This window comes from Furipterus horrens, unplaced genomic scaffold, assembly GCF_987537825.1.
Source record: "Furipterus horrens unplaced genomic scaffold, mFurHor1.1.pri manual_scaffold_5, whole genome shotgun sequence".
NCBI classification, from domain to species: Eukaryota; Metazoa; Chordata; class Mammalia; order Chiroptera; family Furipteridae; genus Furipterus; species Furipterus horrens.
In genome coordinates this window covers 156,663,798-156,691,399 of record NW_028327175.1, presented here as the reverse complement: position 1 = coordinate 156,691,399, position 27,602 = coordinate 156,663,798, and the positions used below count along the sequence as shown (strand labels likewise).

Sequence of the window (27,602 nt, the reverse complement as noted above, 5' to 3'; positions counted from 1 at the left end):
TGTTGGAACACAGTCACACTCATTTGTTTACATAGTGTCTACGACTACTTTTGCAGTAGAATAACAGCAGAGCTGAGTAATGTAATGGAACATTATGGTATGGCTTGCACAGTATAAATTATTCACACTTTGCCCTTTACAAAATAAAGTTCTGCTAATCCCTGTTTTATTAACATATTATTTTATTGTTGTTCAATTACAGTTGTTCCCATTTTTCTCCACTTGCTCTCCACTGCCCTACTCCCACTCCCCAGCCCCACAGTCAATCCCCATCCTGTTTTCCATGTCCAGGGGTCCTTTATACGTCTTACTTGTCTGGACCCTTCCCTTCTTTCCCTCATTATCCCCCTTCACCCTCCCCTCTGGTCACTGTCAGTCTGTTCCTTATTTTCATGTCTCTGGTTCTATTTTGCTCATTTGTTTGTTTTGTTCATTAGGTTCCACTTATATTATAGATGAGACCATATGGTATTTACATTTCACTGCCTGGCTTATTTCACTTAGCATAATACTTTCCATTTTTATCCATGCTGTCTTGAAGGGTAGGAGTTATAGAGATAAAATTGTAAATTATGTATATTTGAAAATGCCTAATGGTTAATGGGAGAGTACAAATTTTGTTTTTAAAAAATGGAGAATAACATTAAAATAGAATTCTAAGGATCACTACTGCATAGAGTGAAAAACTGAATCTGTTAGTGTAAGTAAGAGTTAACATTTAATAGCACTAAAGAATTTAAAAAGTGTACTCATATACATGCATTCATTTGATCTCTAAAACAACCTGTAAGGTGAATAGCATTGCCTCTATTTTACAGATAAGAAAACTTAGATTCTAAAAGATAGCATGACTATATTCTAGAAACTAATTTTATCCAAAGTAGAAGAGGATAAACAATATCTAGGAAAACGTGGATATTTTGGTACAGACTGTGAAAAATTTACTCATGTTTGTTTGCAGAGTGAGAGATCAAAAAATCTAGACCAGAGTTTCTGGGATTGCATCCTACTCTACCATTTACCAATATGATAATTTTTAAAAATTATTTTTAAGGTTTAGTTTACATATAATTTATATTAGTTTCAGTTGTACAATGTATTGATTTGACAAAGTATATATATATATATATATATATATATATATATATATATATATATATTGCAAAGTGATCACTGCAATAAGTCTTGTAATCATTTATCACTATACAAAGTTATTGTGATATTATTGACTATATTCCTCATGATGCTGTACATTACATCCCCATGGTTTATTTATTTTAAAACTAGAAGTTTATCTCTTAATCTCCTTCATTGTTTTTGCCAATTCCTTCTGCCAACCATCAGCTCGCTGTATCTATGAGTATATTTGTGTTTTGTTTTGTTGAACTATAATTCTTAAGATTCCACATATAAATGAAATCATATGATATCTGTTTTTCTTTGACTTAACATAATAGCTTCTAGGTCCATCCAAGCTGTTGCAAATGACAATATTTCATCCTTTACATGGTTAAGTTTATAGTCCTGTGAGTGTGTGTGTGTATGTGCATGTATGTATACCAGATCTTTTTTATCTATTCATCTATTAATGAACATTTAAATTATTTTTATCTTTTGGCTATTTTAAATAATGCTGCAATGAACATAGGGATGTATATATCTCTGTGAATTAGTATTTCAGTTTCAGACGTATAATTATTGGATCATAGGGCAGTTCTTTTTAAAATTATTTGAGGAACCTTCATATTCTTTACCATGGTGGCTGCACCAATCTCACCAACAGTGTCTGAGGGTTCCCCATTCTCCATGTCCTCACCAACACGTGGTATTTGTTGTTTTTTTTATAATAGCCATTCTGGCAGTGTGAAGTGATAGCTCGTTGTGTTTTGATTTGCATTTTCCTAACAATTAGTAATGTTGAGCATCTTTTTATGAATCTCTTGGCCATCTTTATACATTTTCTTTGGAAAAAATCTTTATTCAGGCTTTCTGCCCTATTTTTAACTGGATATTTTGTGTGTTTTTAAAATATTGAGTTGGATAAGTACTTTATATATTTTAGATATTAATGATCCTTATTGGATCTATCACTTGAAAATATTGTCTCCCTTTCAATAGATTATTTTTTATTTATTTTGATGGTCTCTTTTGTTACGGCTACATAAGCGAGATTGAACACTCTGGAGCAGTGGATTAAAGCAAGCAAAGTTTATTAAGCCGGCTGTCGGGCAGAGACCCTGTCTCAACAGTGCACCGATGGGGGGCTGGGGTTTCGGGCAAGGGTTTATATAGAATTTGGCTTTCTTTCTCTAGTGAGATGCAGCTTATTGGGGAGGGGGGGTGACAGGACAGGGCTGCAGGAGTTTCAAACAGAAATAAAGTTCTCAGGGCCAGAGGTTCGCAGGGCTAAAATTTCGCAGGACCATAAAGTTATCTCCGGCAGCATAACTCTTCAGCCAGGGAGGAATTCTCTGCGAAGCAATTTATCTTCAAAGGGCTGGATATTCTGTAAAATATAACTTTTCATAAAAGTTACAAACAAGACACAAGCAAATGGAAGGTGATAGAGGCTGTGATGCTTTTAGCTTGTAAATCACCAATTGCTACTCCTCCCCACATTCCTCTCTCCAAGGCTTTCAGCAAGTCCTTGCTACTTCTTACAAAGAACATTTGAAGCCCCTACATATTTACATATTTAGCAAACCTCTGCGACTTTTCTACAGGGAATAGCTGATGCCTCTACACTTTCACTGTGCAAAAGTTTTTAGTTTAATGAAATTTTGTTGGTTTATTTTTCCTTTTGTCACACTTGTCTGTGGAGACACATCCAAAAAATGTTAAGACTGATATTAAAGAATTTACTGTCTATATTTCTTCTAGAAGTTTTATGGTTTCGTGTCTTCTAATCCATTTTTAGCTTATTTATTTATATGGTGTAAGAAAATGGTCTAGTTTCACTTTTTGCATGTACCTGTCAATGGTCCTAACACTATTTATTGTATATTCTTACCTCCTTTGTCATAGATTAATTGACCGTATAAACCTGGGTTTATTTCTGGGCTCTTTATTCCATTGACCCTTGTGTCTGGTTTTGTTGTTGTTTTTAGTTATAGTTTTTGTTTTTGCCAGTACCATACTCTATTACTATAGCATTGTAATATAGTTTAAAATCAGGGAGTATAATACCTCCAGCTTTGTTCTTCTTTCTGAAGATTTCTTTAGTTATTTGGAGTCTTTTGTGATTCTATATATATTTAGGATATTTTTTCTGGTTCTGTGAAAAATTCAGTTGATATTTTGATAGTGATTTCACTGAATCTGTAGATTGCTTTGGGTAGTATAGACAATTTAACAATATTAATTCTTCTAATCCATGAGCATGGTATATACTAACACTATAATCTTGAGAAGATAACTTAGCATTTGGAGACTCAGTTTCATAATTCATAAAAGTAGGGTAATAATATACTTACCTCTTATGGTTCTATGAAGATTAAAGTTTAAATACAGTTAAGGTGTCTAGAAGAATATCTGGCACATATAAACATTATCTATTTTCACTGTCTTTGGCAACAAATACCAAGGTCAACTGACACACAATATAATGTCATTCAAATGACAGTAAATCAAAAAGCCTTTGATAGATGTTTATATCAGTGTTCTGCTTCATTGATTTGAGCAGGAATGGAGACAGATAGCCAAATGGTCATAACATTAGAGAGTCCGCTTACTTGATTGATCTAAAGCTTTGTACTTCAGTTTCTTTGCTTATCCCGCACAAAATAATCCAAAAGGGAACTTTCACTCACAATTCCTAAATATCAAATATTTTCTTAAGTGCTATTTTGAAATGTTTATAATGATTGGAATTGATGATAGCATACAATAAATCATTCATAGAAGCACTAAAATTTTTCAGTAAAGGGGTCAGTCAGTAATTTAATGTTTTATTGTTCTCGTGAGAGTCAGAATTTACTAGAACTTTTAATTTTGTAAACTATCACCCAACTTCCAACCCTTATCTTATCAGAAATAAATGTCTGCCAATTATAATTCACCATGTAAATTGAGATGTTATTAAGGAAACCTAGTGCAATTAATGAGATTGCTCTCCATGACAGTCATTCTCACTGTTTTCCACCCTGTCACCTACATGGCTGGTGGGTAGCAGCTGCTGCTATTGTTATTTTGTGTGTGGGGAAGACTCAGACAGGATGGTTAGGTAACTTCTTCAAGGTTGTATTGGAAATCAATGGCATTCTAAGGAACAGAACTAGGAATACATTTAATCACATCACTTATTAAATAGCTTTAACTTCATAATGAGAACAGTAAATAATTGTCCATAATATACCAGTGTACACTTCAAAATTATTTATTCAATTCAAAGTCATGGACTTATTATCCCTGAGATAAAGACTGTAAAAAAGAGGCTTCCCCATCTACAGCTACTATTATTTGAAAGTTTAAATACAATCTTATGAAAATGGAGTTAATGATAGCGATGAGTGGTCAAGATAGAGAAATTCATTTCCACTTTTGAACTAGTTTAATATATTAGTAGCTTATAATTTACTTAATTTGCTTGCGAACTGTTGATCTCAAACCTAAGTGAGTTGTGTCTTCATTTGCATACCTTGCCATATGCCAGCAGTAGTAAAAGTTGCCCTTCTTTAACAATTCACATAGGTCACATTTCCTGAGAAAGGAAACTACAATCTATTTTCACATTCTAAAGAAGAGCCACCTGTATAAGCTCATCAGTTAAAAACCTAATTTCATAGCTAATTTAATTCTTCAAATAAAATTTTAAAAAAATTAAGTGCTAGATATGTAAATACATTTTAACCATTTTCTTATTGAATAAGAAATAGCTATCATTTATTGAGCAATATCTTTCAAATAGTATGATAAGGAATTTAAAAGAAAATTGAAATCAGAAACCTCATAGTTTATTTTCTTTAATAGGTTAGAATTTAGGAAAGGGTAATTAATCCTGAGGCTTTACACATACCCAGTTATGTTAGGCCTTGATTTGGCTGATAAAAAAGAGATAATAAATAACAGATATCTGATATTGTCTTTTTAATTATTTTTGATTGGATTTTTCATTGGCCATTCTTGCAAATTCTTTATTCATACATTTAAGCTTTTTAAAAATTGTGCACTATTGATTGAATAAAGTGTGTTTTCAATATTCTGAACCTGGTATCCAGAATATTTCAGTTTTTAGAAGTGATTTATTCTTGTTTCCTCATATATAGGCACCCCTGAGACTAACATTGGGAAATGCATAGGCATAGTAGGCACCACATAGTCTATGTGAATAATCAATAAATAAATTCCACTTAAATGATTTATCATTTTTAAGTGATACCTCTCAGACCTATCTACTCATTTTGCTATTAGAATACTGTATATATGGATTTTTTTTTACAATATGATTGCATAGATTGTCTCATGAAATTTTATGGCATTGATATTGTTAAATCTCTTTTCCTTCAAGTTATTTTTTTATTTGACAAAGTATTATAGGTCCAAAGTGCTAAGGTTGTGAATATGGTAGTTTAGGGACCTATCCCACATTTTAAATTGCAAGTGGAAATGTGAGTGGCACAATTTTCAAGATAAAACATGTCCAAAGAATTGATTCTATGCCAGCACATTAAGTTTACTATTCATGGGAAAATAGCCCCTCAAAAATAAGCATGCTAATTAGGGAGGGTTGTCTTAATAAACCCTGCTGATAATATTTTTATTCTTCCCCCCACATAATTTCTATTTATACACCTGAGTGTGCTTATATGCACAAAATATACACACATTCTTATGGTTTTATATATATACATATATATATATATGCATTGATTTATATACATAGGGTTTATAAATGTATACTTTTACTGCTTACCAATATGTAGTCATTATTTATGTAATGATTTGACTATCTTACATACTAGTATATACAAGCATAGTCAAACATAATCACATTTCAAGAACATTTTTCCCCTGGTGGAATAGGTACTTTTATTTTAATTGATGTGTTTATGAAAATGCACTCAATCACACATGAGAGCTTCTTAGGCCTGACTATAATTTAAACTCTGAAAGATGAGCGGGACTTAGACAATCACCCACAGGTAACCTGTGCCCCTTGATATGGTAAGGGGACTTGAGTTCTCCTCTAGTCTGCATACTTATGATTAAATAAGAGATTTCAGCTTTTGCATGAAGCTGTCAGCTGTCCTAATCAAGGACAATACACAAAAACTGAACTCTAGGAATGAGGGACAAACGGGAGGAGGATCTAGAAGTAGTTAAAGATAAAAGGGTGGCACTGAGCTGCAGAATATGCCTGAGGATGGGAGACTCTAGTTAAGATGAATGAAAGAAGACTTTGTTTGAATTTTTTGAAGCATAGTACAATTATGTAAAATATATAGTTTTCTAACTATGTAATGCATTACATTAATTTTAGATTAATTTAAAATTGTAATGTGTTAGATATTAGAAATCTGACATTTATATTAAAGAGTAGATTTAAATATGTCAGATATCAAATTATACATTGTTATTCTCAAATTTAACATTGCAGTTCTAGAGCAAAAATTATAACTATATATTTTTCATATAAAAATTAAACTTGGAAAATTTTTATTATGTCACTTAAAATATTGATATGTCTGTTTATTAATGAACAAATGTTATGAACATTCTATAAAAACCACTCCTTACTGAAATGCTTTTGATATACTGAAATAATTATAAACCTAATTATCACATTTTAGGCTAAGATGACTCAATTGCCTGAAGCAGAGAAAGAAAAGATTGCTGAGCAAGTTGCTGATTTCAAAAAAGTAAAGAGTAAGCTGGATGCGGAGATTGAAATATGGGATGATACAAGCAATGATATTATTGTCCTGGCCAAGAAGATGTGTATGATCATGATGGAGATGACAGACTTCACAAGGTAATTATGTGGAAAATGATGTATAATACTTATAATGGTTAGAGACATTTGTTGCATTAGTAAAACCTTAGGATTCTTTTGAGTGGCAGGTGCTAAAATTCAAGTGGTAGGTAAAAGCAAATAATATAAAATTAGAAGGTTGTAGGTGTGTCATTCTAGGGATTTTGGCAAGTAAATATGGTAGATTTCTTATAAAGTGCCAAGGAACAATTTTTAGAATTCACTTTGTCCTTTCTCTTCTCAGGAATCTTCTCTTTGTATTACATGAGCATATTACTTTTACAGAGAAATTGGTAAATCAAATTAGGATCGCTATCAGAACTATCTGAATTGTTGATGTCCATAGCTACATAATTTTAGTTATAGTGATTTATATATCATCAAAATTAATGATACCATTTACTATTGAAACAGTAACTGGATATATTTGAATACAATGACAATGATATACATGAAGGAATTATACATTGTGTGTATGTATGTGATGAAAAGAAATTTGCAACAGATTATGGGGGTGGGGTGGATGAGAACATTGAAACTATTAGAAAATATATATTGGAATAACTGGATTCAGACTGGAAAAGAAGGGAACTGAATTTAGAAAGATGGAAAGGTAAAGATATGTCACCAATAGGTGGTGAGGATACAGATTTCAGTTAAGTTTTCCTGCTCTGCATCTCCTCCCTCCCAAAGGAATTAATGTTTCACAGTCAACGTGCTTTAAATCAGGTTGGGAAAAGATGCTGAAATATGACTTTGGACATGATGTTCAATGATTTTGAGGGTGTTAAAATCTGTTGCTAGTGTGTTAAAAAAGGATTCACAACCTCATGCCATGATACCTCATTGGAAAATAGATGCATTTCATGTTTTGCAAAAGCTAAACAGCCCAACATTCTCACGTTCTATAGGTGTCACTACCAAAGGCATCCATAGAATAAGAATACAGCATGTTCAAATAGCAGTAAAGGGAGAGTCGCAAAATTGAATTTTGGACCCTGATAATCTTTTGCATTTGAACTGAATCCTGATTCACTTTAATTTCAGTTGACTTAAATTGTGATAAATCTTAAATAGTTTTAAAAGAAATGAAACCTTTTTATTTACTTCTTTTTTACTCCCAATTCTGTTTCAAGAGTTTTCTCAGACACTACAACATTTTTCTGAGAATTAAATTTAGCATTTTTGTATATAGGCTATTTTTTAGTTCCACCCATGTTGCATTTCTTTCATTGCAGGTGTTTTATCTTGTATGTAATGGTACCTGTAAGAATGGAGGTCATTGCTGGTCCTGCAGGATTTATCAACAAGTAGTTGATACTTTAGTACACGCTATCCTCCATATAGATTTTAAACAGCTATATATATTTTTAAAAAATAATAAAAAGAATTAAGTGGTAAATTATCTTTTCTGCAGTGTCACTGAATGCTCTGTTTTCCCATTTTCTTCAACTACTACTTTATTATTAATAAAGGATAACGTAGTAAATGTTAATGAAAGCTTACTATGCACTACACTGATGAATTTATGTTTTCTTATCTTTATTTTCAGGACATTTTGATTGATTATTGTATTGTCCATAGAATTTATAGTGGTCAGATAAATTGCTCAAGGGCACACAAATGAAATGTCTTCCAACTGGAGGTGGTCCAAATTCAGAATCTGGGTACCTACTTATTGTATTACAAGTATTTACCCTTGTGTTAAACAAAGAAGAAAATCCAATCCATTCCCCAAGGGGAAAACAAACAGACACATTAAAAATAATAACAATAATTTGTAATGCATTGTATGCTTCTAGATACAATCTACATTAGGATTTCAAGAGCGGGATTATCAGTGGGGTACAGAGTAACAGAGAACAAAAGTATAAGCAAGTGAAGTTTGTATTAGACTGTAAATGAGGTATAGGGATTGGATTGAGGACTGAGTTGATGTAAGTAAGAAAACCCACAAGGGTGGAGGCCAGGAGGTGGGTGTGACTCAGATCAATTTGCGGGGGTGGCTCTAGAAAATGTTATAAATACAGGAAAAAGTTAAGAGGGGCATGACAAATGTGATAGATTATAAAAGGACTTAGAAAACGAACAGTTTTTTAAAACAAGTAAGAAGTAGGGAACTATTCGAAAATGTGATCATGATGGTGGCATGAAGGAAACCAAAGAATTCTAGGAATGACAGGCACTTTTGGATGACAGTGTTTTCAGACTCAACCCATAGGGCTCTAGCCACAGCTGAGAGACCCCAATAATTAGACAGACTTTGGAAATTCTGATAATGGCTAATAGAAACTTGATAAATTTCTAAAAAGTACTGTATCGGAGGCTGGAAAAATTACTTCCGTCAACTTGATGTAACCATTTCTGAGCCTTGACTTGCGATCCTTGGCACACTCAGCATTTAGTGCTTCATTTAGCCTAAACTGGAGACATGGAGCAGGTTTTACTCTCACTGTTTGTGCACAGTTACAAATAGGATAAGGCGTTTCTGTCACTACCAGTGTGATCCATCCATTCCAGGGCATAAAAGTCAGACTTTAGTGTTTTAAACATGATTTCTCTTTGGTGAGGGGCCATCCATATAGTCACATAAGCTATGTTGCCTCATCACGTGGAGCCTGTGGCATTTTGTAATAACTCAGCATTTCTTTTCTTGAGTCTCTGTTATTTTCTAAAATCAGACTTAAGGACTTAACACCTGCTAGAGGAAAGCGGATCTTCTCCCTTGCACTGATTAGTTTTCCAGGGAAGCATCCTCCAAATTTCTGATTAGAAGGTAATGGTTCTGAGAGCAGAGGTGTGGAGAGTAGAGTGGCTGCTCATTTCTATATGTAGTCTTAAGTATTCATTTAATATTCCAGTTGTTAGTAAAAGATAATTCACCTTAAATAAGTCTACACACTTCCAATGCAAAGAGAATAATTTCCAGAAAATAATCTCCAGACCTTTTCCTGGGACGAGGGAGGGGCGGTTTATCAGTAGCGTGGAGCAAGGGCGGGGCTCCAACTGCCCCTTTCAGCCTCTCTCTTTACCCCTAATTTCAGTCACATATGGATCTTTGTGTTTAAATCAGCTTGATTATGAGTTTTCCCACTGCTGGTTTGGACTCTGGCTTTTGTGGGTTAACTATATCATTTACTGCTTGTTGTTTGCTTTTTAGTTTCCTAATACTTCTTGCTGCTGTCTTCTCCCATTCTCTTCTTTCTATCCTAGTGGGTTTAGATCTGTATAAGGGAACAACAAAACTCATCTGTAGTTTTAGCGGGTTTGGAGAAGGAAAAAGAAATATTCATCTGACAGTCTACCATCCCAACCTGAATTCCCACTAGGATTTATTAAGATTGTGAAAGTTTTCTCTTTATGATATTTAGAAGTTAGAACACTTACTAATGTTTTTTATTTTCCCATAAATTATACCCCCTCCTTTCCTTTTCTCACTTCAGGTAAATTCTGTCTAAGCAGTCTCTTGATTATGAATTTAAAGAGTTTCCACATTTTATGGTTTACATAACATTTAAGAACATTTAATTCATTTTCCCCAGTTAAATAGGAAACAAATTCTGAGTAAAATTTTGTAGTAGATAGTTAATTATATCTTTATCATTATGTAGGGTATATTTTTTAAGTTGCTGAAAAGTTATGGGGGAAAAAGAAAAAATGATATCTTCATATAAATCTTTGTCAAAAATTATGATTTCTAAGAGTGTACCGATGTCAGTGTTACTATTAATAGAGTTAACAAATTTGAAACACCTGGACAAAAGTGATACTGCTTTAAGCACTAATATTTTAAAATTTTTTTCTTATTGTTGCTCAATTACAGTTGTCCTAATTTTTCCCCTGTTGCTCTCCCCTCCACCACCCCCCAGCTCCCACAATCCATTCCCACCCTGTTGTTCACATCAATGGGTTCTTTATACTTGTTCCCTGACTAGACCCTTTCCCTTCCCCTTCTTACCCCTATTATTTCCCATCCCCCTTCCAACTGGTTGCTGTCAGTTTGTTCCTTATTTCCATGTCACTGGTTCTATCTTGCTCATTTGTTTGTTTTTTTCATTAGTTTCCACTTATAGGTGAGATTATATGGTATTTGCCCTTCACTGACTGGCTTATTTTACTTAACGTAATACTCTCCAGTTCCATCCATGCTATTATGAAGGGTATGAATTTCTTCTTTCTTTCTGCTGTGTAGTATTCCACTTTGTAAATGTGCCAGTTTTTTGGTCCACTCATCCACTGATGGGCACTTAGGCTGTTCCCAGCACTTGGCTATTATTAATAATGCAATTTCCAAAATATACAAAGAACTCATGTGACTCAACACCAGGAAGACAAGCAATCTAATTAAAAAATGGGCAAAGGACCAAAGCTGACACTTCTCCAAAAAGGACACACAGAGAGCTCATAGACATATAAAAGGATGCTCAACATCACTACCCATCAGAAAGATGCAAATTAAATCTACAATGAGATACCACCTCACACCTGTCAGAATGGCCATCATTAACAAATCAACAAGCAACAAGTGCTGGTGATGATGCAGAGAAATGGGAACCCTACTGCACTGTTGGTGGGAATATAGATTGGTGTGGCCACTGTGGAAAACAGTATAGAATTTCCTCAAAAAACTAAAAATGAAACTTCCTTTTGATCCAGTGATCCCACTGCTGGAATTATACCCTAAGAATCCTGAAACACCAATTCAAAAGAATCTGTGCACCCCAATGTTTTTAAAAATTATTTGTTCAAAAATATACCAGGGTGGTGTACCTAATCATCCTAAAATTGCACATTTTGAGATACAATGTGATGTCAATTTTACTTGAAAAATTATGTATTAACTTGACAAAATTTCTAGGCTCTTCTAGAATTTCTGTTGTTTCATTTACTGAGCATTAACTGAATTTCAGGTACTGCCCTTGGTATTAAGGATATACCAATATATACGGTGGGGCATTTTCAACTAGGGCAGCATAAGCTAGAATGGAACTGATTCTTCCTGTGTACTTAACACCACAGATGGCAGTTCTCCTGGCTTTATATTTCTATAATATCATTAACTATATGCTCAGAATCTTGGTCAAATCTTTAGCTAAGCCCACCTGTCTGTCTTCGAATGGACCAGTTTTTAAAAGCATATCATCACTAACTTTATGGCCTATTGCAATGAAGAGTTAACTTAAAATATGAAAAAGTGTGTGGATCTAAAGGGGTTTACTGTGAAGCACTGAGCTCCCAGCTTTCATAGAGCCAGGATGCCCACACAATGACCGGGCAGTGGGAGGTGATGCTTTGAAGACTGTCCAACTGCAGAGAAAAGAAAAGAGTCCTCATAAATATTCATGGAACAATGTTTCATTCATCTGTGCAACAGGAATTGTTGCTGTAGAGTGATGGCAGATAAGGAACTAGATTTGGAAATGGGGTTTCATTTGCTTATTGTCATCTTTTATATACTTTCAATGAACACAAACTTGCATTTAAGAAAACTTTTATCCCCACCTTTCTTTCCCAAGATACAACTCTGAGGAATGTGCAAAGGAAGTGGAGAAACTCACCTTGCCTCTATTCAGCTCGGGCTTCAGAATTAAAGCCTTTCTGGAAGCATTGTAGAAATACATAAAAATTCATGTGTTCTCTGACGCACATCCTTTCATTTGTTAAATATGCAGTCTCTTTGCACATGGCTTGTTTTGCTTTTTGAGGTGAAATGTTTAACAACAATGGTAATTTAAATATTTTAGCCCACACAGTGAGGGAATAAGAATTATTGGTAAGTTCATATTATTTTCTTTAAAAAACTCATATCTTATGATTTAAACTATAAAAACAGATGAACTTAATTTTTGTTTTACTTGATAAGGCTATGTATTCTATTTCTCGTGAGTATTAAATGTACACATAAATATCTAGAAAGTGATTGAAAATATAAATAGGATCATTTAAGATTTTGAAAAAAAATTCTGTCTTTTCAATTTCAACTTTAAAAAGTCATGCATTCATTTTATTTTTGAAATAAATATAATACCAGGGAGGAAGAAATACTTTTCTGTATTCTACCATGATGGCTTATTTTTTAATTTTTGGACAGTGTGCTAGAGTAATTATAAGCTCTTACTAGGTTTTCCATGTATATTCTCCTTGTTAAGGATTGGTTTGTTTTACTTTATGGAGTTCTGAATCACTGGAAACAATCATTCAGTAATGCCAAGGAAAAATGCTTTTACATAAAGAATAATTCTATCCAATTATTCTGATGTGATAAGTAATTGGTAAAAATACAGCTTCTGTTACAGCCTAGTAATTGCTTATTAAAACTAACTACAAGTGAGAGCACAGACCCTTTACCCTGAAACCTGGAGTTTTAATGTCTGTAGTGAATTTATGAGAAAATTTGTTGAAATGACTATGTTAATTTTCAAGAGACCAAAGAAGTCTGTGTGATGTGAATCTGCAGAGATTTCAGGTGGATCGAAATAAATTATGCATTGTCTTATTATAGCACAGGAGACTAAACTGTTAAAAATGTGGGAGTAAACAAAGACCCCTCCAACCCCCCATCCCGATGAGAACACATAGAGGCTATTTATCTACCATCATTTGCTTTTGGTAGATACTCAAAGGCAGGTAGGGAAGAAGGAGAGTTTCCAAATGGGGGAAAACAAAAAGGGAAGACTTCAGATTGGAGTTTATTGACATAGGAAAGATGCAGGGTAGGCTAACTAGAAGCAGGGCATCTTATGTGATCGGTCTTGGCGAATGCATTTTGCTTTCTCCAGTTGTTGCTGAATTTAAAGCAAGGGCAAATATAGGTAGGCTGGCTGTTGCCCAAGTCCTGACTACTGTGGGTAATTTCTATAGAAGTTGTGGTTTAAGTTCTTAACCTAGTTGCTGCAGAAATTGTGGGTCAAAATTCTGTTGTCATATTTAGTCTGTCCATAGTCTATTTGCATATTCAGTCTCCCAAAAATTTAACTGATAATCATTTCTTTGGAATAGTGATGGATAGATAATTGTATAAACAATATGAAATTAATTTTATATTCAAAAACAAAATAGTCATTTTTATAGAAAAAAAGTAGTCTGTGATCTTATATCCTAAACCAATAGTCCAATGAATTTAAAAGTAACTCTTTTTTAAAGAAATGAAACAGTGAAATCTCTCAATAGATTGACCTTTGTGAATACTACTTATTTTATCAGTCTTGTTCCCACTGTGTTTCCAGAACCTTTATTTTTTAAGATTTTATTCATTTCTTTCTATAGAGAGGAGGAGGGAGGGAAAGAAATGGGAAACATCCATGTGAGAGAGAAACATTGATTAGTTGCCTCAGTCAGGGACTGAACCTGCAACCCAGGCATGTGCCCTGACCAAGAATTGATACAGTGACTTTTTGCTTTATCTTTAACTTCATCATGTTTTCTTATCTCAGATCCTTTTATGCAACCCTCCCAAATCCCCAATTTATTTAGTCATTTTGTTCTTTTCTTATACAGTCTAGAGCATTCTCTCATGGAAATCTTGATCTTTTTGTCTCTCATGACCACATAACACACAAAATTTAAACCCTGCCTCCATCCAAACACTGTCTTCTTCTGTCTTTTGTTTGGACTTCCAATTGTGAATTTCATCCATTCTTTCCTTCTGATTAGGTGTGTGTTTGTACCAGGAGAAGTTATAGAGGAACAGAGCTAAGAGAGATACTAAGTTCTTGCTACTATTATATGTAATTGCTTAAGTCTTTTTTAATTTTGAGGTGGGGTGGTCCTCTCTCTATATAAAATTTGTATTTTCTCTAGGTCCTTAGGTTCTAGTGAGCGCTCTACCTTGACTACAGATATTTGCCTCTACCTGTTCCATCTGTTACTTGGAATAAGTAACCACGTTGAAAGCACTCTTTGATTGTGAGCAGGAACTGATTTGAGTACCCCTACTGTGGCTGTCACAGACTCATTAGCCCGTTCCTTTCTACTTGGTCTTGCCAAGATGGGTCCTGGTCGATTGAGTGCAACTACATAAAAATTAATTATCATTATTATTTTATTTATTATTCTTGGAATTAAATGTTGTAGAAGGGAGAACTTAACATTTTCCTTGGGAAAAATACCCTGTACTCCAAAATTCCACCGTTGTCTACAGAGACCATTTCCTTATAGTTTACTGGGAAAGATAAAACTTCAGGAAGGGGTTTCATCTAATTTCTCACCTGATTAAATTGACAGTATTCAAGAAAAAAATAAAAGCAAATGGAAATAAACTAATATGTAGTCATGAAAACATTAAATATTTTCTTTTGCTTTTTGAATATTAAAAATATTACTTTATCATAATTTACCTACAAGTGTAGGGAACTTATTCAAATTGTATTAAGAATAATTTATTGTAATTACTTGTAACCTAAAAAATGTTTTAAAAAATCCAGCAAGATATTGTCACCTTGGAATAAGAAGCTGAATTAATTTGTGTCAGTTATTTCATGGAAATTTTGACTTTTCACTTTAAATATATACTCAAACTACCTGGGAATTATTTTCCAAGCAAGTAGTTTAAAGGAAAAAAAAAATGCAGTGATATAAAGTCCAAGAAGATTTTAAGAAAAGTCAAAGATTCATTGAATTGTTTCTTCATTCATGTACTCATTTAGTTATCTAAAGAAAATATGTAGTAAACACCTATTTACACTAGGTTCTATTCTTTATATAAAAAGTGAAATATAAATTTGGATTAAATTTCTGCCCTCAAGTACTTGTAGAAATTAGATGAGGGATAAAAATAAGCATTAGGAACCCAGGAAGAGACCAGCTATGCCTCAAGAATTAATGAACACATCCCGGGCAAAGAACTATTTGAGCTCAGTGTTGAAGAATGAATGGGAATTTCCCAGGGGAACAGGAAGAAAACCACCCCAGAGGATATGAAATGCAGGGCATAGTTAGAAGAAAGAAAAGCAGGAGACAGCCCTGGTGTGAGCTGGGAGCATATCATAAGGGGTTGGAATTGGGCCTCCAACATATAAAAACCTAGAGGTGAAAAATGTTTTAAGATGAATCCAAAGTATTATATATAGAAAATAGGGAGAAATGATGGTGCAATTTTTTTTAACTGAAATTTGTGTTTAGGAGAAACAAAGGATCATTTTGAGGATAGTGAGAAGTTCAAATACAGATATTTTGGATTTCAAAGAAAACATGCAATTGAAAAATATCTAATTTTCTATTGGAAAGAGGCACTACAGTTTAGGATAATATTGGGTATAGATCCAAATTTGGGAATTATTCTCAGATAAGTTATTGTTAAAATGTTAAGAGTTAATGAGCTTATCAAAGTAGGCAATATGAAAAGAGAAAAGAAAAATATAAGTTGAATATTAATGTATTTAAAAATTTAAAATATTATAATATCAAATATTCATTTAGTCTGCTTTTCTTTCATAAATTATTAAAGAATTCTTGTACACTGTCTATTTCTCTCATAGAAATAATACCATGTTCATAGACCCAGGGATGGGAATATTATATAGGTGTCCTGTTATTCCTTGCAGACCCTACTTGTCATGTCTGTATGGAAAATACAGCTGTACTTACACCTCAGTTTCTTTATTTCAGATTGGAACGTACTAGTCTAGAAGAACATATATTCATATTTTCACTAGTTCTTCAGTCTAACAGGAAGAAAATGGAAATTTGACTTTTAATCTGTACCACAAAACTTCCATCTACCCTGGGGTACACATGCATAATCACAACAGGGTTCAAGCAATGAAGACCTCTCTTTTTTTTTTTTTTAATTTCGTTTTTTAAGCAGAAGCTAAGAAGAGCTTTTCAGTAAAAATGTCACTAGGGATACCATAATAAAAATAAATAAATAATGTACTCTGCATGGAATATTTTGATATTATAACAATTAGTAATATTTTGTTTAGGGCCTTTGTTTTTTGAAGGTGATTTAAGAGTAGGGGCTGTGGTGCTGCAGCAAACTTTCGGTGTACATTACTTGAGTAAAAAGCAAAGGAACCCTGTTTTAGGACTTAGGTAGATCAAACCTAGCACTGTGGAATGAGTGCATATTGGAAGCAACTCTCATTTTCTTCCAGGTTGGAGTGCATTGGTTTTTGAGCCTTTTCTTTAGTCTTGGAGAATACAGGAAGCTCATTAATATCTGCTTAATTAATATGAGCTTTGTCACCAAAACTCTAAGTATATGTGACTTTTAGTTTAGTTTTGTTCTTTTTTTCTGGCAGTTTATCTCTCTCATTGAATTTTGCCAGGTATCTATGAAAGTACTATATATAATGGAAAGTGCAAAGAGACTACAACTCGTTTGTCTGGCATTTAACAGTAAAGGTTGACTTTGCAACCCAACAGACCAGATCCTGACTTTGTTGCTAGGTGCTTTCTGTGGTGTGGACACATCACTTACTCAACTTTTTTTTTTTTTTTTTTTTTGTCATTAAAATGAGAAAGCAATACCGACCTTAAGGGCTTACATAAATGATGCAGACAAAAAGCATCTGGAGCAGAGGAGAAACATAATAAATGCTGACTTATTTTCAAATGACTTTAAATTATTTTTAAAATAATGTGACTAGTCAGGACCAAAAGCCCTAGGAAAGAGTTGGGGTAAAATTTTACATTTCTTAGAGAATTTCACAAAACTAACAAAGGGACCTTGGGACACACCCGTATAATGCGAGGTGGGGAAATGAGACAGTATATAGTTAACAGCTGATGATAGAAAAAAGTTAGAAATATTTTGCCCATAAAATAGCATAAATCAGACATCACAGATACTAATTCATGGTTGGATAATATTAAAAGAGAGCCAAAGAATGGAATACAGTTTGGATTATATGCATTATGTAGGGAGAGGAGTAAGAAATATCCTGCATTGCCAGAAATGAGGAAGATATATTAGCTCCTCGGATAGGCGTTCTAACAAATTTCAAAATAGACATATATTGAAGGAGTGTTGTTTTGAATAGGTATAAAATTTTGGTTTTGTGCATTCTTGATTTTTCTGTATAAAGAATGTGATTATAAGGTAGTGAAATGCTACACTTATAAAAGAAAGTAGTCCTGTTACATTTTTAGTCACATTGAAACTATCATCATGATATCCCTTAAGATCTACCTCCTACAAAATATTAGATTAGAAAATGCAGATTCAAGCATTGCAGGATTGTCAATTTGCCAGCTGGCTGCCATGTGTTTGACTGGTATTTAACGAATATTGACTGACCTCTGCTGAAGAACATGAATAGTGGCTAGGTACCTGAGGCAACTGCAACCCACAAGTGAAAACAGTCTCTCAGATTTGTAATGGAACACCGAGAGATGTCAAGGTGAGTCACATCACATAAATGTCACCTGCTCTGACAGCATTCTGAACATCTGCCTGTGGTACTTTTCTTCCAATTTTCTCCTTGTATAATGAAGCAACTCTAAGATGCCTGTGGGGACTGGTAGTCTTTCAGTGCACTGAGAGAAAAGAACATTTTATATTTCAAACCTGTCTTATTTGTTACAGCTAAGGGCAGATACTGAATCACAATTGCTCTTTAGGAGCAGAAAACTCATTTAACATAACTTCACAGAAAAATTAACCTTAAAAAGACTGAGTAGCTTTATAGTATCCTCTTATGACTGTATTATCAGTGAAATGGATGACCTTGGATTCAATATTTGTCCATTATTTTTAATAAAGAGAAATACCTCTAAGCTATTGCTTTTAGCAAATTTCATATTCTAACAAATAGAAGCTTCAGTACTTAAAAAACTGTCTCTAACATGTTAAGTAATAATTTCTTACTCTTTTTTTTTTTTTTTTCCTGTTTGTGTGTTGGGGATTGTTTCCTTACATGTCCTTTTCTTAGTATTGTCATTAAATAATTTCCTTTAATTATTCTGGCCTCTCTCTTTTTACCTTTTACTACCCACATGCCTACTTTGTGTTTGCTATTTTCCATGGTGATTACTTATCAACATACCTTCTGGTTTCTTTCCTTCTATTTCCCTGGCCTCAATATAATTGGATTATACTTGTCAATTTTGTCCTTTCCCTTCCAGAATCTGCTTCTTGTATCATATCCTCTGATAGCCCTCATTTTCTTTATATATTTTTATCCTTGTCTTATTTATTTTGACATTTGTCACATTCATATGACTCTCTTAATCAATATATCATCAATGATTTTCCCTTTATTTTTGCTCCTTTCATTTTTGCCTCCTTTTTATAAGTGACTTACTTTCAATGTTTATATGCCATATCTTTTTCCTTACATTTATGTAAGTATTTCCATATCATCCCTTTCCCCATTGCTTTCTTGATTTACAGTTATAAGTACTTATTGAGGTTTATTATGTGCCTCAGCATAGGGACCTATAGATAATATTACATGTACATTGCCTTGAAGGAATCAATCCCCCACATAAAAGAAATGGATACATAAACCAATCATTAAACATATAGAAAGTGCAAGGATTCAAACAGATACAGGTTTTTGTTTGTTTGTTTGTTTGTTTTCCATTTTCTGCGTTGGGAGAGGACAGCATCAAGAAAAATAATTTCTAGGCAATAAGTTAATTACATCCACAGAATCTTGAGAGAGGAATACCACGTGGTAGGAAGAGCTCTCTCGGTGTAGGAGGCTGCATGAATAAGGATTAAAGAATACAAAATAGCATCTGTGGTAGGGAGACAAATATGCAACTTGGCATTGCGTGCTGTAAAAGGAAGAGCGGGAGGTGGAAAGGAAGATTGAAAACAGGAAATGGTCTCCTGTAGAAGGTACTATTTGTCACACCGAGAAGGGGAAACATGAACCAAAACCTTAGATGCATTTGAAGCAGGAAATGGCCATAATCAAATTCAATTTAAAACTATGTTTAAGTTGAAGATGAGAATTCATTATATGAGTTGGGTATTTATTTGTTTAGTAGGCAAATGGGGAAAAGAAAATGAATTGAATTATGATAACTGAGAGGAACTTGGGAATGATTTAACTTCATAAACTAATTGAAGGAAACTGTTAAATTATACTTAGCAACATAAACTCTTAGGTTGCAAGTGAAAATTAGATCACAGTTAATCCGAGTGTTGTCTATATTAACCAGTGTTTATTAGTTTAAATAGATTTATTCACGAAATACTCTGACCCAGAAGGGCATGGTACTCTATAAAAATGAAGTTATCAAGAAGCTTTCTTCAATAAAGATCTAGAATTTTTCTGGTATGATTTAAATGGAAAGATTTTAAAATGTGTAACCACTGTACAAATGTTATGCACTCCGATGATGCCCCCATGATATTACCAAGACCAAACCAAATAATTCTTACTTCTGAACTCCTAGAAAATTCTACTAAGTACACATGGATAGTTTTAACAAAAGTAAACCCAAGAGTTAGAATAGTTGTTCTCAAACTATAATCTGAAATAACTAGGGAACTTTTAAACATACATAATTTTTGCCCCTTCTATAGTGTGAGATCGAATGGTATGATGTAGTGATTGGGAATATTTTTAGCTTCCCACTTTATTCTGTTGTGAAGTGTTTGAAAAATAACAGCATTAAATGCATGTTTAATATTATTCACCATTATCTGGTGAAAATAATAATGTATACACCTTGTGTATTATGCTGCTATTTATAAAACATCTTTGGATGAGTTTTTCTAGAGGTTTGAGGATCAGACAGAGATGAAAGAGATACTTATTTTTCACTTTATAAATTTTATCATTTTATAACATTTGAATTAATTTTTAACTAAGTTACTAAGTTATATATGTTTATGTGTGTGAGGGTGAGTGGGTATGTGCGGGATGAATGTGTGGATCTGTGTAAAATCAAAGAATATTAAAAAGTTTATATTATATTTTGCTCTATTCTTTTGGATACCAGGTACATTTTATTTCTCTTGAGGAAATGTCTGTTTCAATTTTCAAAAATCATCAATTAATATCCATAATATGCGGTCTTGCCCATCCTTCATTTCTATCCTATTCCTAAACCCTACCACATATATTTATAAAGTTATCATGATAAGCCAGCCCTAAGTTAGACTTTGGGAATATAAGGCAAGTGACATACAGTTGCTACCTTCATGTATTTTTAATAAAAACATAAACAGATAAACAAATATGTGTAACATAAACTTATCCCCAAATATCTCATCAAAAAGATTTAAGTGTGAGTCAAAACTTTCCGTTGAGGCTCTATTATGTTTATTACAAAGAGGAGGGTATAAAATACTGTTTATCCATCTATAGCTACTATGTGATATTGACCTATTTCCTCCAAATATTTATTTGTTTTTTTATTAATTTATTAATTTTTTAAATTCTATTAGTACTTCCATAGTACTATAAGCTTTTATTTTGTTTATAGATTATTCTAAATTCTTAATGGCTTATCAAGATGCCAACAAAGGAAGATGAAGGTGAAAGGAAAAGAGCATTTGGGTACTCTGTGTGTATACATACTATTCCATTTACCTGGGACATCCCTTTCATTTTCTACCTACATCCTTTTCTGCTTTACAGACTCCTCCAAAATACACTTGCTTTTCATCCTGTCATGGAATTATCCTCCCTGCTTGTTTTGAAATACATTTAATTTAATTGGAATTGCAGAAGTATATGGGATATAAAAAGTAAAAAAAATAATTGAAAGAAATAAAATATACAAGAAAAAAGGAAAAGGGATTTGGTTGTAAAATAGCACTGAGTGAAATTTAAACATAAAAAATGGATGTCCAAAACTCAAAACACTACACTTGTCAACATTGGGGCATTATTTTGACTCTAAGATGTTTAACTAAAAGAGAGTGATTTGAAATAATGAAATTGACTTAAGAAATAATTAGATGTTTCAGGAAGCACAGTAGTTTCTGACTTGCAGACACACAATTCATGTTGTATTCTTAACCCGGAGTTCAGGGTTTTGCTTATGAGTTGTACGTACCTGTTTTCCTTTTATGAACTTTAATTGCCTAAAACTGATTGCTTTTCATTCAAGTGAATAATATCTAGCCCACACCAAATTGAAAGTAAGTGGCTATTAAAGGAGTTCTCTGGAATACTCAGTGAGTAAATTAGGGTTTTATAAATGATATAAAGTTAGTAAATAGACAAAATAATGTTCTGTTTGAATTATACAAATGAAGCTAAGGGGTAGAGACTAGCTTTTCAAATTACCTTTTAAAAATGCATAACAGTTTTTCATTACTGAATACTGTGCTCCTGCTACTGATGAAGTTAGTGAAAATTATGAAAAAATGGACTAGCAATGGTGTAATTGGCAATGCTATGAGCCCCAAAAGGGCAACAGTAAATGCTTCATTTTGTTTACATTTCTCAGAATCATATTGTAGAAAGAGTCAGAGATTGAGAATAATTGACTTGAGAAGAAGTATGCTGGGAACCTCATGATATCATTTAGTCCTTGCTGGATAACATTTAAATATCTTCGTGTAGTGCTTAAGGTTAATATTGACTCATTTAACACTTTTAAAACTTGAACATTTCAGTTGTTCACCATAAACACATGTATTTACATATATAATGAAAAGAATGTCTACCAAGTAGTAATTATTAATATTCAGCAGGTTATTCTTTGTTTCTTTCCATAAAATATAAAAATTTTTTCAAAGAAATACTATACATTTAAAAAAATGTAAAAGCACGTAAGAGCTTATTTAAAAAACAGTCTCCTCTTACACACACACCTTTCTCCTCCAACTCTAAATTCTAAAATATGACCAGTTTTAGCTACATTTTTTTTTCTCTTACTGACCTAAGTTTCACTAAATAATTATATGTAAGGTTATAATTTATCAGCCATGATCATTGTTTTTTGACTCCCAATAAATTTATACCAGTTCTATAGTTGGCCAACTGTATAACCCCAAAAGTCATAGTCTAATAACAACCACTTTATTAACCCATCATCACCATTCCATGATGCGAACAGAATTTATCTGGACTCCCACTTTGTACGATGAGGACATAATACTTATTTTAATGTTTTTTCATTTTTTCTGACTCTCTCCTACCTAACCAAATCTTAGGAACATAGCTTGATTTTTACATTGCAATTTACTTTATAACCACAATTATTCACCTTTTGTCTATTAACTGATTTGATTGTATATGTTTTAAAAACAATATTATTTATATTATTTATTATTCATTTATATTAGTCATTAAATATTGTTCCACAATGGGTGGTATGCTCAGACTTTAGTTTCTTCTTTACAATGCCAGTATTTCAGCTCTTGTGCCACTCAATGGAGAAATGCTTAACTTACATATTTACTTATCCAGTCAGTAAAATTAATCATATGACATCTTTTATGCACATGCATGGTTCTAGGCTCTTGCAATACAACAATGAATGAAAACTACAAAGGTACCTGACCTCATAGGTCTTATATTCCAATGAATAGAGACAGACAATAGAGTGGACACAGTAAGTAAGTAAATGGAATCATAATTTTAAAAGACATAGGGAAATGGAAGCATAGAGAAGAGTGAGGAAGTCTGGTTTTGCTAGGCTGGCATTCCAGTTTTAAATAGTTTGATTAGAATAGGCCTTATCTGAGCATGAACTGAAGATGGGGAAGTTAAGCAAGCAGATATCTAGGGAAAGAGAGTTGGAGGAGAAGGAGCAGTTAGAGAAAACCCTAGCTGGGAAGCGTGCCTGATCTTTGAGCCTGGGGTAACAAGTATGAGATGAGGTCAAAGATGTAATAGGGAATGAAAATCAGTTTATATGAAAACTGGTTTTACTCTGAATATAATTGGAGTCATGTTAGGATTTTGAGTAAAGATGTTTACTGCTCTGTAGTACATTTTAAAAGGACCACTACTGAACTGAGAAAAAATAATGTAAGAGGAAAGGGTAAAAGTGAAGAGACCAATTAGAATCTCTAACAGGAATAAAGAACAAACATGATGTACCCTTCAACTCTGAGAATTCCATGTCTTTTACATCACTTTTATATTTTTTATTTTTCTGGAGCTCTAATAGTTGAATGCTTGATATTATCTATTGATTTTGATAAGGGAAGTCAAGAGTTAAAGATTTTAGCTTCAGTCATAGCCTTAAGTGATGAATGCATATGGAGAGCTGTTATTCCAGGAACAGGAATGCATGACCACATGACTCTTGGAGGTCCACAAGCAATCAACCTTTGTGTATTGGAGATGATATCTGAGCCATTGGGTTCTGGGGAGGGAATTCCCTTGATGCTGATAAAGAATTGTTGATCAACAGATAAAGAAATACTAGGAAAAGCCACTAGACTGCAAATCTTATCCAATTAGCTTTCCCCCCCTACCCTCTTAGCTACCCTTTCTGAGTAAAGCACCCATAAAAATTCAATCCTTGTCTCTACTTATTGTTCCTGGTAGTGACAGGAAGCAAGAATGCCAACTTTTCCAGTTTCAGTTCTATATATCTCTTAGTTTTTCTCTCAAAAGTTTTATCTCTTGACCTTGATTTTGTTTTCTACATTAAAATTACTTTAATGCAACTTTTTAATTTCACATGTTCTTTCTTTGTTATTTAAATGCTTTTATTTTCCCCACAGCATCCTATAATTGTATTATGGATACACTCTCTTCATAAAGTCCTTTTAACAATGTTAGTACAGTCATGGCCACATAACAATAGTTTAGTCAATAATGGACTTGTTTGCATGAGAAAAGTCCAAACATATAGAGAAATTTTATGAGTTTATTTGAGCCAAAAGTGATGACAAGGGCTTGGAAGCAAGATCTTGAATGTTCCTGAGAGTAAATGTTTTGAAATTTCTTTTATACATTTGAAATTTAGGAGGGACTTTATGGGAGTTCAAATAAAGGTGAGAGAAAGAAAGGTGAAGATGGAATTACAAGATAGTTAACAAGATTATGTGCTCTATTGAGGGTGGTTGTGCCTTCCAGGGCTATTACTTCTGGCATTTCAAGGGTATGTTAACCTAGATCCACAAAAACAATGGATAGGGTTGGCTTAAAAACCTTTCACTAAAGAAGTTATAGACATGGGGCATGACCACCCACCATGACTGCCTGGTTAGAAATTTATGATTTATTATAGCACCCCTTTTTTATCTACACACTGGGTATAAAATAGTGTTCTCATGATATTATAATGTAGCAGAAAATTTCCTAGCACCTAGTGACTTCATAGCTGGTCTAATGTTATACAATGCATTATATGAATAATTACTGTTGTGTTACAGTTTCCTACAGTATTAAGTACAGTAACATACTGTATAGGTTTGTAGCATAGAAGCTGTAAGGAAACAGAGTTTGTCACCTCAAAATGTGTTTCTTTGGCATAAGAATTACTTTAGGGTGATTAATTTTAAGAAGCAGCAGACAGGAGAAAAGCTTTGAAGACCAAGTAGAAATTACCCTTTGTAAAAGACAGTTATACTTGTAAGGGAAATCTTCATTTGTAAGGGTGTACCAGGAAGACGGGGATGACCTTATCTCTAGAAACTCTTATCAATGCAGAAAGCAAGGACTTAAATCTGCCTGACAACCTTATCTTTGATTACTGTGCTTTTCCTGGTAACCTTCCCTAATTGACTCCTCCCACCCCTAACATCATCTGAAGGTGCTACTTAAGGTTGTGGCTTCAGCCATGTTTTCCTAGGTCTCTCCCATGTATACAAGAGCTGTACATGTTATTAAATTTTGTTTGTGTTTTTTCTGTTAATCTGTCTCTTATTACAGATATATCTTAGCCAAGAACCCAGAAGGGTAGAGAAAAAGATACTATTTTCCCCTACAGAACAATAGGCTCTACCATATAGCTTTGGTGTGCACTATACCATCTAGGTTTTGTGTAAGTGCACTTTATAATGTTTGCATCATGACAAAATAGCCTAACAATGCATTTCTCAGAACACATCTCCCTTATTACGTGGCACGTGACTTTATTGAGAGTTTTATTTGGGTTGTTTCAGTTTAGTTTTATTTCTCTTCTTTTCCTTGAATAATCTGTGCCTCCTCAATGGTCATTTCCCCCATTTGTCTTACTATTTGTTTCCCATGGTGATTTTCCTAAAATATATGGTATTTCTTAGCTCTCTGTTTAAATTTAAGAATAGGTAAAGAAAAGCTGACTTAAGAACTTGGGCACTTAAATGAGACATGCCTCTGCCTCAGTTGACCAAGAATAAATGAGATGAATCTGGCCTTTAAGCTAGAGGATTTGAAACACATTAATTATGGATGCCAACAACTGTGTTAAAAGTTAGATAACTCAGAATATACTTTTTATACTTCTTTATAAAGGAAAACTCCACTTTTTGGCTTGAACAAGAAATGTTTAGTTGTAAGTCTTCATGATTCTGACTGATCTTGTAATAGAACTCATAGGGTCCAATTGCCCGCTGCCAGAAGCATAACTCTCAATACCAGAGTTTGGTGAAAAGAAAAAGAATTGTTTACTTAAAAGTTATACAGATTTAGATTACTGGAGGATTTCTGCCATTAAAGTCTTATTTTCTTTAAAACACCCACAAACAGAACTGCTTCCCCCTGCCAAACCAGGCTAGTTTTAGAAAAGTCAGAGATACAGTCTTCCTACTTCCCAGACACAGTTCAGTTTTACCAGCAGCTCCCAATCATTCAAGCCTGATTGGGGAGGTTTGCCTGTGTTGCGGTGCTCTCCAGCTTTTAATGCAGAACCACGTGGAGTTCCCAGCCTCCTTGTAAATGGCATGGAGTTCTCTCTTCTTTTTCAAAGCTGCACGGATCTCCTCTTCTACCTCCCTGCAAACCACGTGGAACACTCTATTCTCCCTGAAAATGGCTGCTACATTATTTTTAAATTCCTGACTGTGGCCTGTGATGCAGTGGGCAGGGTAACCAGTTCTGATCATTCACAGAATCTTGTGCAGGCCCTGTATGGCTCTTTTCTTACCATTCTATGGTTAAAACCCCTCCCATCTCCTTGGATTCTTGGAAGAACCAAATTCATTTGCAGAACTAAGATACTAGCTACCAGCTATAGATATGCAAAGGAATCTTGAAAGCAGTCCCCTTCCCCCACCCCCCAACCACAGGCTCTGGGGAAATTTGGAGGACCCTACTCTGTAAAAATCTGATCAGATCACTGGGGAGGAGTGAAGAAGGGTCTGTAGCAGGAGGTTGCCTGAGGGGATGGTAAACAAGCATGCGACATATCTCTTTACCCTGGGGCTAGCAGAGACTGAGCAGGAGAAAGTATAGATCTGCCATTCTAGAACAGTATTGGCTGAGGAACAGGCTGCCTTCAATGTGCATGAAATTATGGGCTGGAAGATTTAAATACAAGGAAGGCAGAGACTCGCAGTGCTTTTGTTCTTCCTTGGGGATGCCTGGATGGTTGTGCTGCAGCTATCTGCATTTCCTAAAGGACAGCATTTTAAATGGAAAAAGGAACTCTGGTCACAGCCTAGGACTGGTCTGGCCTGGCAGAGGGTGGCAGGGTTATTTTCTTTTGGGTGTTGTAGCGGGAATAGGCTGTGAGGCAGAAGCCTGCCATTATTCCAAAATTGTGTAGCTTTTGTATTTTATGTGTGTTATTTTTAGTTTGTAAACTAATCTTATAGAAAAATAAGATAATTACAAAATGG

General features: G+C 33.9%; 1 protein-coding gene across 1 annotated transcript in view; it reads left to right on the top strand.

The window, feature by feature from the left end:
* The window catches only part of CTNNA3 (catenin alpha 3), a 1,620,658-nt gene that overhangs the window by 1,502,488 nt on the left and 90,568 nt on the right, over positions 1–27,602 (top strand). The window contains exon 15 of the mRNA XM_090278091.1: positions 6,789–6,970. Within this exon, the coding sequence (XP_090134217.1) occupies positions 6,789–6,970 (182 nt within the window). The remainder of the gene's footprint in view (positions 1–6,788; positions 6,971–27,602) is intronic.